Below are 14,753 nucleotides of genomic sequence, written 5' to 3'. Positions count from 1 at the left end.
AACCAATAGAATAGGGCTGCGGATGGACCGATGGCCAATGGAGTGGATGTACTCACGTACCTGGTGGCTGGTGCTACCGACTGGACAGATGGATCGATTGCCGGACGTACTCATGTTTCACGTACTGGGGGTGCGGATGCCTGATGGAGATGCGATGGATTGATGGAAGTACCGGGGCGGGGGCTGGGCGGGCGGCAGCGGCGTGACCGCGTGAGGAACCGAGGACGAGGAGGCGACGGTGCGAGGAGGCCAGTCGTCGCGATGAAGAACCGAAACTGTCGTTGGTTTTTTCAATTTTTTTACAACCAGACTAACTAATTATTAATCGGACTGAACTGAACTAGGATTGTCCTAAACCTACCAGTACTACTTGTAGAGCCGCTCAGCTCTTTGGCTCGAATTCTGAAATGAAAATAGACTATAAATACCCATTCGTACAAGGTGCCTGTCTTCTCGACTAGGATTGAATAAACCATGGTCTAAAATCCTAACGAAGAGGTACTGGCTTTTTGCAAAACGTGGTCTAAAATTCTAAAACTATAGGTACAACTATCACAAAATCACACGTTTAAGGAGAAATAAGTCTTGGTTTGAATAGTTAGTGAATATATAGTTGTATCCTCTACCTTTAAGGATTCATATTTATTACTTGTGTGTCTTATTAAAACGGAATTTTCTTTCAATGCCGGTGATAAACGATATCAATCTTCAAGATTTATATCTTCGATCTTTAATAGATACTATATAAGTATATAAATATAGTGATATGAGTATGTGCGTATGTTTATCTATTGTTAAATCTGTTTTTTGAGGGATTTAAAATCTGTTTTTCAGACTTCTTCAGCCGGGCTCAAATCTTGGCCCAGGTAGAGATCCGGGCCTATCTCCCGGAAGTAAGCAGCCCTCGCTACAAGCACCTGACACATGACACGACCCCCCTGTACACATCCACCTCAACCGTCCAGTCTATGATCGGACGGTTCTCACCGCACCCACCCCACGTCCTCTCCCAGCACCCCCACGTCTGGACCTGGGCAAACCACGGACGCACCTGCCGAATCGCGTCGCACCCCCAGGTCCGGTTCTTCTTCCCCAATCTCCTCCCCGATCCAGAGCCCCGCAGCGACGCGAAGGGAGAGAAGAAAGAGAGATCGCGCGGGGGAAGGGAGCGGAGATGTCGTCGGACTCATCGTCGTGGGCGCGCGCGCTGGTGCACATCTCGCCCTACACCTTCTCCGCCATCGGTATCGCCGTCTCCATCGGCGTCTCCGTGCTCGGCGCGGCATGGTGAGTGTTCGCCCGCCGCCCCCGCTCCTCTCTGGCTAGATCTGCGCCCCTGAGCGCTTCCTTGCGTCTGATTGTCTCTTACTGACCCTGCGGTTTGCTTGCCTCTCCAGGGGGATCTTCATCACGGGGAGCAGCCTCATCGGGGCCGCCATCAAGGCGCCCAGGATCACCTCCAAGAACCTCATCAGGTGCGGAATCTTGAGCATTGGATTCTTGCTGCCCGTGCAATCTCGCTTGTGCCGCGGTTGCTAGATTTGGCCGTGCTTGGTGGGTTCTGTGCCCGTGGTTGGTATAGGCTAGGCTTTGATGTGTGGTTAATTTGATAGAGCAAGGTTCTGTAGTTCTGTTTGTGCTTCTAGTGGGGGCGATTTTCATATTGTTTTCGGCACAGTAAATAGCATGGAGGGGTTGATGTTTCTTGTCCTGTTCCGGTGTTCCCCAAAGTAGTACTCCATACAAGTGCTAACATATTAGTATAACCTAGTTGAAATTTGTATGGTTTGGATTCTGGGATATTGCCAGTTTGCCACGCTTCTCAAGGAAACTGGTTTTGTTGAGTGACATTTCATGTCTTTCAGTCGTTACGAACCTCTCAACTCCTTTGACCTTTGTGGAATGCATATTTTATTTCAGTTTGCCTGTGCTAGCTTCATTCTCCATGATCTTAGTTTGGGTTTCTTGTTAATACTGTCAACTGCACTTAACATACAAAGGAGCTATTCTGGTTATTTTTCACGGATCTACTATTGTAACATAGACCCTTTACCCATTTTTGTTTCAGTGGATAATCCTGAATTGTCATGTTCCACACTTGATTAGGGCTCTTATCTCAATGAACTGATTTTATTTTTATACAAGTGACGGGGTAATGGGTATTCTTTTAAATTCCGAACAAAAAGCTAGAAAATCACACACATAAATGTTATTTTCTGTGTTTTGGTGTAATGCATGTATGTATTGATGTTGAGGCACACACGAAAATCATACTCGAAGTCAAAGCTTGGGCTATATTTTTCCTCTGCTGTTCCTCTGTAGTTGTTGCTAGAGCAGTCAAGTTCTTTCAATGGTCTTGTGGGTCTGGTCGTGTTCATTTGTCTACTGTACAACCTGATTCCTTGCTCAACATCCATTTGTTGCCTTTTGTTTTTTTATTGTTGTTGTTGTTGTGGGCATGCTGATCAGTAGAACTCTAGGAGTGCTAGGGAGGGTAATATATTGTACTGATTATTCGGTGCTTGTATGATTTTTGTTGTGTTATTTTGGTAATTTGAGATCTGCAATGTTCTAATTTTAATTACGTCATGTTTAACATTTTGTAGTCCAAGAACAATGGTAAAAGCGTAGTCCTGATAATGTTTGGAATGATTTGGTTAATGAAGGCAGTGTTGTTTGAATCTGAGTTATGCTTTGCTTCCACCATTCCGGGAATTTGAGAGGCATCTTTATTTCCCCCTTTTAGGTAGAATTATTTGGTTATCTGGTTCATATCAATACCGCATAAATATCCCTGAATGGCTGAAGTAAATGGGTTCGCTTGTATAATGTTATGCCTATTGATGCTATATAAACAGTGTGTAATGAATAATACAACATCGATTAAAGGGCTTAGGATTTGTTTATTGCTCGAAGTAACTAAACCTGCATGAGATGATTGGATATATGCTCAACTTATTACTAATGTGACTAGATGAGTTCAGGTTGAGTTGTGTAGATTGCTATAATGCATATGAGTGGCAATTGGATAAATTAACATGTAGTTTACTGTATGAAGTTAGGCTTGTGCAAGTTGAATCTGACTCCCAGAATGCATGATGCATCCAAGTCTATATACCCACCATAAAACTCACTTAACTATACACCATGCAGTGCTCTCATCTTTGCATCTGCTCATTTATGTGTATTTCTAGGTGAACAACAGAAAAGGCACTTGAGCATAAAACACGCTGCAAGTTTTGTAAACTATTTTTCTTTATAATGTATTTTGAATCACAACCTTTGTAACTTGTGTTAAATATGTATCTACCTTTGCTTTACAGTGTCATCTTCTGTGAGGCTGTTGCAATTTACGGTGTAATTGTTGCAATCATCCTCCAAACAAAGCTTGAAAGTGTGCCAACATCTCAAATGTATGATCCAGAGTCCCTTCGAGCTGGCTATGCAATCTTTGCATCTGGTCTTATTGTTGGTTTTGCTAATCTTGTTTGTGGGTAAGCACCAACCTCTGCATTTTGTTTTCTCGTGAATTATGCTCCGCATTTCCAGATGATTAAATTTCACATCTACAGGGTATGCGTGGGGATAATTGGAAGCAGCTGTGCACTGTCTGATGCTCAGAACTCATCACTCTTTGTAAAGATCTTGGTGATTGAGATCTTCGGCAGCGCTTTGGGACTGTTTGGAGTGATCGTTGGTATAATCATGTCGGCTCAAGCAACATGGCCTGCGAAAGCTTGATTCTATCCAGTCAGCACTGTGTAAATTATTTTGGGTGAAGTGTATCGGAATGTCAAGATGCGGTCCAACTACTTTGATCTGTCTCTTTTCTTTTGCACCTTTTTGGCAAAACACGTAATTCGGTGCTCAGTGCATCCGATTGTAGAGTTATCATTCCTACTGCCGAGTGCCGAGACTCCATGTGTGTTGGATATCTTGTAGGTGCTATTGCTGTTGCAAGGCACAGCTATTGAATAAATGCATTGAACGTAATAAGAGGGAAAACTTTTAGTCAAATCTCTGGGTATCGAAGGTGTCGGTACAATCTTGAGCTGAGTAAGACATCAATGGCTTGCCAAGTGACTACTTTTGTTGCGAAGGTCTGCATATATGACGTTCTGATGGTACGTGCTATTACTGGTGCTCCAGCCTTTTGGCTTAGCTCTGCCAGTACCCTGAGCCAAAAGGTCTGTTTGTTTTAGTTTTAGTCTGACTTTCAGCTTTTATAATCCGAAGCTGAACAAATAGATAATTTTTTGTTATAGTTTTTTAAAATCTGTTGGTTGAATTTTGGAAATTTGAGAAGCTGGTTTTTCTCAGTTTTTGATAGATTGTGAAAATTTATTTTACTAAACTGTCCATCAAAGGTTTTTAGAATCTACAACTTAAAAGCTTTTCATAATTCAACTTTTTACAATCCAGTTTTCCACAATCTAATTTTTATAAACTATTTTTTAGAATCTTCAGCTGAAATAAACAGGTCTTAGCTCTGCCCTTGCTTTGCCTCCCAGAATCAGTACGGCGGCCTCGTGTTTCATTGTATATATATATAAATCCTTATCGTTTTGATTAAGATTTAATTAAACTTTTAAAATTTTAATCGTTAATAACTTCTAAAATATTTAGTTTACAAACATAAAAATCACACGTGTAGATTTATCTTAAAAAAATATTTTTATAATATAATATAATATTAGATATTATAATTATATTTAAATAGAAAATTATGATCAAATTTGCACATTAAAGATCATGAAAAATAGAAAACGGTAAATATTTATGATTGGAGAGAGTATTATCAATTGTATTAAGTTGTTCCTATTATGAAACTCTGAGACGAAGGTCGCCAGCAAAAACCAATATTTTTCTCGCTGTAATCACACCAAAACCATCTTTATTTCTGTTCTATACTATTTTCAATTGTATTAAGTTGTTCCCATTACGAGAATATGAGACGAAGGTTGCCGGCAAAACCAATGTTTTTTTTTAAGCTGTAATACAACAAAACCATCATGATTTAGGATCCTTTTGGTTTATGGCCACATCTTGTCACACTTTGCCATATTATAAGTTAGGCCAGTTTAACCGTTTTAGCCACATATTTGGTTAATAACCACAGTCTATAGTTGTGGTAAGATTTTCCTAATCTGAATCTACATGCCATAGACTAAAAAAGTGTGGTAAAATTCCCTAGGGCTTAGGCTAGCCGAAGTGTGGTGTTAAATTTGATCACTACACCTTAGATGAGTTTAGCAAAAATCTATGACCTATTAGCAAATTTTGGCTATCAACCAAACATGCTTTTTATCACGACTGAGGTTCTTAAAAAAAGTTTAAAAGATCCACAAAAGCTATGAAAATTTAGGTCTATTTGGTGAAGTTTTTCCTGATCCAAATTCTCTGCAAAAAATGATTTTCTTATCCAAATTCTGTAACTGAAAGTGACTCTATAAAATAAAATATATGAAAAAAATGATTCTTTGCGGGAAATGAATTCTAAAATAAAATATATGAAGAAAGTTATTCTTTGCGGGAAGTGAATCAGAGAAAGCTATTTGTAGCTCTTCAGCTTCTAATTCATTTCAGAGAATCACTCTCGTAAATTTTACTAAAAAATTAAAAACTAAAAATTACTATTTAATACTCCTAATTACAGAAAAAACTACTTAAAAGCTCCGACAAACAATCCCTTCCTCTCCTCGCTGCATAGCCGTCCCAGACAGCCGAAGTGGGCTTTTGCTAGTTCTGCTTCCGATACTGTGGCAACTGTGCGTTTTCTTTCTCCTTGCCAGATGAAGCAGCCGACGTCCAAGCTCCATTAGGCCTAGGCGGCGCAGCCGCAGCGAAGGCAACCGTCCGCAGGGCACACACCCTCCTCAAACTACCCTCCCTCCGCCTCACCAGTCACCAACTCCAATCCCGCAGCGCGGTCTCCGGCTATCTGGGAGCCCAGCCCCTTCCGCTCCGACGAACCCAAACGGTGAGTTCGCCTCCGGATCCATCTCCGTCTCCTCCCTCTTGCGGCGTCACGGGGGAATTTTCTCACTTCAAAAGCGATGATCGTGGGGCGTCTCCCCGGCCGCCTCCTCAATGGGGTCTCCAAATCCGCGCGCGCCGTGAGAGCTGCGGCGGCGCAACCCCGCTACCCGCGCGCGAGGAATGCGGCGCCTGGGGTGGGGGACGGTGCGGCCGCGGACTGGGCGTCGAGCCTGCCCTCCTCTCTTTTGGGTGGGGTTTGTGGGGACGCCGTTCGTAGCGTTTTGGTGGGATTTCGCCTCTAGGGTCTGGTGGTTGCCGTTGCCGTCGGCGCGGCTGTCTCTTCTAGTATCAGCTTACGGTTTGCAGCAAAAGTACCATTCCTTCTGCAATAGCACTCCCCCGCGCCAAACCCTAGCATTGCTCCCGAAAATCCTCACTGCCTCGCCGATTCTCGGTCCTGGGTCTTTCGCCACGCATGATGGTCATGTCGTCGCCTTTCTTTTGTTGAACTTGGTGGTGTGGTTCACGCTGTCTTTTTTTTAAAAAAAAGGAAAATTTGCATTTTGCTCTTTCATAGCGATGCTGTGGCCATGCCAGTTTCTATTTCCCAGTTTTCTAGTCAAGCAGTTATGCGAGCACTCGATTAGTGGATGGCGATGCAACTAGGAACATGTCTAACTTATGATTTCTGGAGTGTGTAAGCGGATTCACACAATACAAAAAGTCGTGGTAACTTGTGTGCTTGTGGTATTGTTATGCCCAAATCTGGAACTAATGAACCTTTTATTCTTGCAACCTCCCCCATGAACCATTCCATGCCACTCCCCCTTGGCCTTCCCACAATGCCACCTTATCATGCTCTCTAAGCCTCTAAGGCTATAATCATGCTCTACTCCCTATCCTTTGTAGTCCACTCTCCTTAGCCCCCACATGCCTCCTCGACTCCTCGAAGGTACAATTCCCGTTTTCTGACATGGGTTGTGTTGATAATGATGCTATACTTCCTGCCAGAGGGAAATAGAAGTATCCTTTAGTTGTTATTGTAATAGAATGGGGTGAATGTAGCCCTCTTTCTTCTTGCAATTGAATATACATCAGGCTCTTCCCTCTTTGGTTAAATTTTGTGAATTTTTTAGCTTGAATACTTTCTCTTTGCTCCAGTCATCATATTTGATCATTAATGTTATAATGGTACCCATTTTTGATGATTTCTTTTCTGTATTCTAAGAACATGGAGCTTTATGTTTTAGTTCTGTAATTTTCTCATTGAGTCATGATGCTGAGGTGAGAGTCCCATCCTTGTTATATCGTACAAATAAAATGATGGATCCTCATCCTCTGTGGAAGTTATGTAAAAATTTCTTGAGTGCACAGTAAATGGATGACTGACGTATCAATCGCAAACTAGGTGCGGTAGATGACGAAAATAAATGGTTATTGTAATACTTTTTTGTAGAGCATACTTTATGTGCTTGTAGTTAATATGGATCTACAAGAAAAGTGGAAGGGCTAATAGTTAATATGTGCTTGTAGACGATGAATGTAAAAGTTTTTGCTAGTTAGCTGGCAATATCATGGACTCCGCTAACTTAGTTCCATGCTGTGCTACCACTATGGATTAGTCAACTGTAATGTCCTGATATTGCTTGATGTGTGGTGGTTGTCTCATTGTAGGCATATGGTAAGCAGAGAGTGAGATACTACGTACCGTTGCCAGAATGGATGAGAGTAGTGAGAAAATCCAATTTTCATGGGGGAAGCGTAGAGGAAAAGGTGGTGCCAAGATGGATACACAGTTTTATGACTCCTTCACATTTGACAATGTGAAGTATTCATTGTATGACTGCGTGTATCTTTTTAAGAGTGGTGATCCTGAACCATATATTGGAAAAATAGTGAAGATTTGGGAGCAAAATCAAGCTAAGAAAGTAAAAATTCTTTGGTTTTTCCTCCCTGATGAGATCCAGAAGTATTTAGGAGGCCCTGTGATGGAAAAGGAGATTTTTCTCGCTTCCGGTGATGGTATCGGGCTTGCAGATATCAACCCACTGGTATGTTGCTAATAATTTTATTCCCTAAGTTCTGCATTATTTGCATTTTGATCCCTTGATGGAGTCTCTATAAATATTTTATCAACAGTATAATCACCGCTTTCTTTTAATTGGTTTGGGGTTAGAGTGTGGATTTTGTATCCAGGGGTTCCAGCGTCCCCATTAGCAAATTCAGCGTGTTGCAATGTTTAAAACATTCGTCAATAGAACATGTATGTAGTATACACAAGGTTAAGTAAACCTGCCAGCGTTCAATTTCAAATTCATCCTAGATGTCAAGAAACAAAATAGACAAGCAGTTGGTCTGACATTGTTCACCATGTGCTAACAGTACCCCTTGTATTTTTTGTATCTCGATCATAGTCACTAGAAATCTAAGTCGATCGGGACGAGGAACGGGGTTGCGGGACGCGGGTCGACCTTTGACAAAAATAGGGTACAAAGGGGGTATACCTCCTCGGGACGACAATTTGCAACATAGTACTCGACCCTGAAGAATGGGGTTGACGCACATTATCCACACGTGACCAGAACCTCAACCAAATGCATCGCATGCTTCAAAGCAAATAAGAAAAGAAAATAAAAGGGATTAAATGATAAGTTGAGCTGCTATTTGATGGCCCATCCAGCTCACCAGGCCACCACCACTTTAACTTGCCTTCCCATCTAACCCTACTTGTGAGTATGTTACGCACGGAACCAGTAGCCGCTGTTTTCTTTCCCCTTCCTGTTCTCCTTCGATGGCGCAGCGCCTCCTCGATCCTTCGCTGCAGCATCACCTCCCCTCGCCCTTGAAGCCGCCAGCACACCGGGGTGGGCAGACCATGGAGGGTGCTCCATCCTCCTCTCCCAACGGGCGACAGCAAGAGGTGACAGAGGTGATGGCAAGAGGCAATGGCAGGCGCTCCATCCTCCTCTCCCGGCGGGCGGCGACAAGAGGTCAACGACAGCTTCGTCCCGGCAGCGTCCCGTTGGTGAACCGGACCCGCAATCCAGGTCGTGGATCACGGCATTGACCTTGTTTTTGGTGACTATGATCTCGATACCAAAGACGAATTTGAAGTTGAATTTTTGCAGGTTTACTTAACTTTATGTGTATTATACATGGGTATTTATGCCGTTATGGATTTTTGAAACATTGCAACATGTTGGATTAATTGTATTCTCGCTAAAGGGGAAGTTGGATACCCTGGTCACCAATCAATTTCCCTTGAAGTTAATGGATCAAAATAATCTAGTTATTGTTTAATTGCAGTAATATGTTTTTGAGGATGCTCTCACTGATAGATAGAGGCTGAGAGCTATAGTTCTAAAGTGAATGACCATGATCTGCTTTAGTATTGTGGTGCTACTGTTGTTAATTCTCCGTTTGGACTGTCTGTAGTAATTGCTTACATTCTTCGTTCCTCTTTTAGTTGCAATGGATATTCTTGGCTCATTAAGTCACACACAAGTTCTCTAAACTTGAGCGGCTGTGCTCCCTGATTTAACTGCAAATCCTAAATTTCCATGTCTAACGTACCATATCAGGCATTTCTAAACATGTCAGAATTAAATGTAAATACCCATTTTAGCATTTGTCTTATAGTTTTTTTTTCTTTCAAGATTTGCATAGTACATGTGAAAAAAATGACATGAGCAGGAAAGCTTCCCCCTTTGTTGCATATCTGCATGTATATTTTTGGTGGATTCACAGATCAGAAATGTAATTCAGTGGTAAAAAGTATATTCCTTGTGTACAACAAGTGCGCTAAATGCTAACAGTTTATAATGAGCAATCGTGATATTTACATATTTTGGGAGTATACTTGAGAAAATAAGTATAGTTGCCAATCCTGACTGAGGCACTGAATTTTATCACACTTCGCTTTGCTCTTTTGCAAAACCTAATCAGAGCCAGTTTCGTTAGAACAACAGGCATGGAATCATAGTTGGGGGTCAACAGTTAACATTCTTTGAGCCGGCTAGGCATGCCAATTAAGTAAAACATGGTTTCAAAATATCGAGTATCAACAGAAGGCATATAAGATTCAACACTTCCTGTTCTTATTTATGACTCGTCAATGTTAAGTCTGTCAACTTTCCATTTTTGGACTCAGTCTTACAGCTAAAATATTCTAACAGCCACCTGTCTATTCTCTATTGCTCAATTAGGAAGCTATTGCTGGCAAATGTACTGTTATATGCATTTCAAAGGATGAGAGGAATCGTCAACCTTCCCCATCGGAACAAGCAATGGCTGATTATATTTTCTATAGGTTCTTTGATGTTAGAAATTGCACACTTTCTGATCAGCTACCTGACAAAATCACAGGGCTGGAAGGTCAGCAAAGGATCTAGACTTGATTTATGCTCTAAATAGATTTTTCTCTGGTAACCTTTTTTTGATTGAAGTATATGTCTACTTACTGTCCTTCTGGTGCAGTTAATCTTCTGCTTAATCCAAAAGATGAGCAAGTCACATCCATTCGTGGTGCAACTAATGTGGATGAAGGTTTGATTCCCACAGTTCCCCCTCCCCAGTCAGCGGTTAAGGAGGAGGATGAAAGTCCGGTTGCTGCAGCTCCCCTTTCTCAGCCAGCAGTTATGGAGGAGGATAAAATTCCGGTTGCTGCAGTTTCCCTTTCCCAATCAGTGGTCAAGGAGGATCAGAAACCAGTTGCTGCCAGTCCCCTTTCCCCGTCAGTGGTCAAGAAGGAATATCAGAAACCACCTGTTGCCATTCCCCTTTCGCAGTCAGTGATTAAGGAGGATGAGAAACCAGTTGCTTCCACTCCTCTTCCCTTGTCAGCAGTTATGGAGAACATTCCCAAACATACACATAATGCTCCCTCTGGGGAGAGGCCTCCAAAGAAGCTGAAATTGCCCCAAGAAGTTACAGTTCAGAACATGCCCCCAGCTGTTCCTGACAAAAGACCTTCGGAACTAACATCAAGACAAACTGTAAATTCTCTGAACTTGCTAATGATGAGGCTGTATCCAGCATACTATTCCTGCTGTTTTTTTATTCGATGTTTCAGAACTGCAAGTCACAGGATTGGTGAAGAGACATAGTTACATATTTCTAAATTGCCTTTACCTCAGTTAGTACAACTACATTTTGCAAGACCCGTGATTCTTTGTTCATTGGTCGCTGAGTTTAAAGAGAGGTGGTTTAGGAATGAGGAGACAAATATAATCATGTAGCTATGAGCACAAATTTAGTAGGGGCATATGGTCATCCTGTGCTTTTTCTAAACTCATTGATTCATTATTTCCCAACAATGGCAACCTTTATAAACCTTTTCCCATCAACTTTTTAAAGTTTCACACCTTGTCTACTGCACACAGATTCTGATATTTGTTTGTAACAAGGGCCAAATATACAACAACAATAAGTTGGGGAGGCTAGAGATGAAACCCACAACAACAACAATAACAAGGGCCAAATATTCCTCCATTTATTTCTGTTCATGGATTGTTTGTCTGAATATTTTCTGCTTTTGCTATTAATGCTTTGCCAATTGCTATTTACTTGTAGGTTAGAAGCAAACTCCATCAAACCATATAAAAATTGTTGTTTACAGTACCGTACTGATTTTCATCATGTTTACTTCAGTGTGCTAATACATTTTTCTTTTATTTAACAGGACAGAAGCAGGTGGTTCAAAATTGTGAGTGACCTTCCCTTGCTACAGTCTCTTGTGCATATGTTATAATTGTAATGAAGCACGTCATACAATTAATTAACTACAATAAAACTAACAAAATACGTCGTTTGACCTTGAAGTATATGTGATGATTTTTTTAATGAAATTTTCAGCCATGGGATGACAGGCTACGGATTGCTGATGAGCAGGGGACACTAGTATATATTCAAAATCTTGATATTCAGTTTGGAGCTGCTGACATAGAGGTAGTATCTCATCTATTTGGTTTTCATAAAGTCCAAAGTTCAGTTTCCTGAATAGCTTCTGCTGTCTGCTCTGCTACACAACTCTGTGATTCTGATTCTGCCCACCCAACTTGTCATGCAATTTATCTCTTTTTAACTGTACGTTTCATTCTTTTTAATTTCAATGTTCTTATGACTATGTTTTGTTTTAGAATTCATTATTATCATTTTGTAGGGTTTATTTACTCCTACTTCGACTATCCCATCAACTTTTTTATGAATATGTTTCATGATAATCATGTTTTCAGGAGCTCATTCACGAGGCATTACAGCTAAATTGCATTGCAAAGCCCATTAACCACCCCACTTATGATGATCCAAACAATGGTGAGTCTTGTTTATTAATTAAATATTCTCCATAAATAGTCAGTTTTTCCAGTTAATCACAGATTGTTATTTTTCTTTATGTTTGATGCGATTTAGATACAACTGCCTTATTTATTTGTAGGAAAAGCATATGCTATATTCAGAACTAAAAGTGCTGCTGACAGAGCTATTTCAGAAATCAATTCAGGCTTGGTAGTGGGTGGAAGGTAGGTATTTATACTTGATGTAGTCATACTGTCTATATGTTCAGTGCCAGCATGTATTTTTCATTTTTTCCATAATGAATTTTGCATCAAGTGTGTTTCTGTATGCTATATTTCAAATGTTCAAATCTTATGACAAACCAACTGCAAGTTTATGAATTAGAACAAAGAGAGTATTTTTATGTGATGTTGTTACTCTGCAATCAATTTTCTAACACAAGTGACATATTCCTTGAGGCCCTTTTCTTAAGCAGAGTCGTATCCATTAGAAGTTATTTTTTCCTTCAGTGCTTGCTTGGAGGGACTCTCAGAATCGCATTAATTTCTGTGTAACCAAACATGCCAGCAGGTCAGAGTGATAAGCTTTTTGTAAATTAGCTACAATAGATCATTGATTCTGCACAACCCCCAATGTATCACGAATTTGCTAGGGAAAAAACTCAAGAGAGTCCAACTAAAAACACAAGAGAAGAATTTGTGATCGCAGTCCTCTACTGCTGGAGCTACATTAGCACCAGTTTGAGTCATACATTGTGAGCATCTGGCATGAGATCAAGAGCTTAGCATGGCTTTTAATTGTTTTTGTTTTAGTCATACTCGCCGAGAAGCAAAGACTACAGCTCATTGTTTTGCGAAGTACTCGTCACAAGCAATCCTGTGTGTAATTGGGTGAACTGCACCCCAAACTTCTTGGTTGATGCAGTCACGTGTGATTGTGACCCTGCTTTAGCCTGATAATGCTCTTCTGATTCGCTATATAAAAATCTTTTTCTTCATCATAAATCTTGTATTCAGTTAAGTGACAGTTTGTTCATCAAGTTTGTCTAGCTTGATTTTCGTTTTGTTAAGCTGATAATTCTCGCTTATTGTATTACTTGCAGACCTCTTTACTGCAGCAAAGGGTTACTCAAGGTTCCAAAACCTGCAGGAACTCTTGTTGGCCACTTGTCCATGTATAATATTAAAATTACTCAGAAGCAGCGAGAAGAGCAGGTGCTGCTGCTGCTGACTGCTGATGGTGCTTTGTGATTAAGCTCGTTACAGTTTTCGTTTTCTTTGACCTAATATTTTATGCAACTGTCCTTTCTGTAGAAGAAGGCTGTATCAACCTCACATTGTTCTCAACCCAACACAATTGAGTATGACTTGGCGTTGGACTGGATGCTTGCCCGAGAAAAGCAAGAGAGAAAATTTAGGATACTTCACAAGGTAGACAATTTTGCTGCGGATTTGTATGCATGTTGTTGTCATGTGTCATCCACGCAGACCTTATTTTTGCATGTTCAATTGGTTTGTAGTGGCATAAAGATGGCAGGAAGGCGTTCGCAAGTATGGGCAGTAAGAATACAAAGATAGGGAAGTAGGAGGCTGTTTTTTTCGTGCAATATCAGATGCACTTCTTAATTATCATCAATCAGAGCTTGGTGCGTCATTCCCAGAAGCACCATGTATCTGCAAGCACTTCTTAATTATCATCAATCAGAGCTTGGTGCGTCATTCCCTGAAGCACCTTGTATCTGCAAATTCTTTTCTCCGTGGAAGAGGGTTGTGCACAGAAGGCCTATGTTTCGGTTCCAGTCATTGACATTGGGGGGACTAACTGCACCGCGTCGTGACTGCTGATGTTTATTCATGTTAGGAATGGAAAGGGAAAACAACCTCAGGACATAGCTTTAGAAAATCAGAGTAGCTCTAGGCAGAAGTAGCTCCTCGCAGCAAATTTGGTAGCGCTAGGTTAATGTATGCTAATATCCTTACCGGTTGAAGGTATGTCAGGGTACCAGTGATGCGCATCTCATCTGCTGCACCTTGGGTGGCAATTTATGGTATGCATATATTTTCAAGTGTGTGGCTTGGTTATCCCATTCATGGGCTTGTTTATAAGGCTTCAGTGCCGGTTTATGAACCCTGTATTCCATAACCATGCCACCAGATTGCTATGCTTGCTGTCTGTATTTGGCGATGAAACTGAAGGTGTTTATGAAGGGAAAGAGTGGAGTGGTCTACCTTTAGATGTAAGGGACCAAAATTGAGGGAGATGTTATCCGAGTATGATCATCGCCCTGTTTTCTACTGCACAACGTTGCCTGTGAGTGGATTATGTTGTTTTGGTCCAAGGAGAATGTGCTGCGAATCTAGGACCACAGCTTCTGTATATCGTCCATGACATGGCCACTTTGGTGTAGTTGTTGCTTGTCTGGACGCAGCAGATGGTTTCTCAGTGTAGCTCTGAAGCTGAATACAGAGACAGCAAATTTG

At 41.2% G+C, this 14,753-nt stretch overlaps 2 protein-coding genes across 2 annotated transcripts; both read left to right on the top strand.

Annotated features, from left to right (window-relative positions):
• Window positions 1–1,024: 1,024 nt before the first annotated feature.
• Window positions 1,025–4,017, top strand: LOC133907067 (V-type proton ATPase subunit c''2-like). The gene is made up of 4 exons (XM_062349077.1): window positions 1,025–1,287; window positions 1,398–1,475; window positions 3,324–3,494; window positions 3,573–4,017. The coding sequence occupies exons 1-4, from the start codon at window positions 1,175–1,177 to the stop codon at window positions 3,739–3,741; spliced, it is 531 nt and encodes a 176-aa protein (XP_062205061.1). The 5' UTR covers window positions 1,025–1,174; the 3' UTR covers window positions 3,742–4,017.
• A 1,693-nt stretch (window positions 4,018–5,710) lies between these two features.
• Window positions 5,711–14,396, top strand: LOC133907064 (protein ANTI-SILENCING 1-like). Its single transcript, XM_062349065.1, has 11 exons — window positions 5,711–5,980; window positions 7,654–8,030; window positions 10,185–10,353; window positions 10,456–10,973; window positions 11,660–11,683; window positions 11,833–11,925; window positions 12,213–12,291; window positions 12,413–12,497; window positions 13,376–13,487; window positions 13,587–13,703; window positions 13,793–14,396. The coding sequence occupies exons 2-11, from the start codon at window positions 7,698–7,700 to the stop codon at window positions 13,856–13,858; spliced, it is 1,596 nt and encodes a 531-aa protein (XP_062205049.1). The 5' UTR covers window positions 5,711–5,980; window positions 7,654–7,697; the 3' UTR covers window positions 13,859–14,396.
• Window positions 14,397–14,753: the final 357 nt, after the last annotated feature.

This window comes from Phragmites australis, chromosome 2 (assembly GCF_958298935.1).
Source record: "Phragmites australis chromosome 2, lpPhrAust1.1, whole genome shotgun sequence".
In the NCBI taxonomy this organism is placed as follows: domain Eukaryota; kingdom Viridiplantae; phylum Streptophyta; class Magnoliopsida; order Poales; family Poaceae; genus Phragmites; species Phragmites australis.
The sequence above is the reverse complement of the archived record's forward strand: the minus strand, read 5'-3'. Positions and strand labels throughout refer to the sequence as shown.

Coding starts and splice junctions, on each gene's coding strand:
- LOC133907064 (XM_062349065.1), top strand. CDS start 7,698: ATGGATGAGAGTAGTGAGAAAATCCAATTTTCATGGGGGAAGCGTAGA. Junction 12,292..12,412: donor TTATGATGATCCAAACAATG/GTGAGTCTTGTT, acceptor ATTTATTTGTAG/GAAAAGCATATGCTATATTC. Junction 13,488..13,586: donor AGAAGCAGCGAGAAGAGCAG/GTGCTGCTGCTG, acceptor TCCTTTCTGTAG/AAGAAGGCTGTATCAACCTC.
- LOC133907067 (XM_062349077.1), top strand. CDS start 1,175: ATGTCGTCGGACTCATCGTCGTGGGCGCGCGCGCTGGTGCACATCTCG. Junction 1,288..1,397: donor TCCGTGCTCGGCGCGGCATG/GTGAGTGTTCGC, acceptor TTGCCTCTCCAG/GGGGATCTTCATCACGGGGA. Junction 1,476..3,323: donor ACCTCCAAGAACCTCATCAG/GTGCGGAATCTT, acceptor TTTGCTTTACAG/TGTCATCTTCTGTGAGGCTG.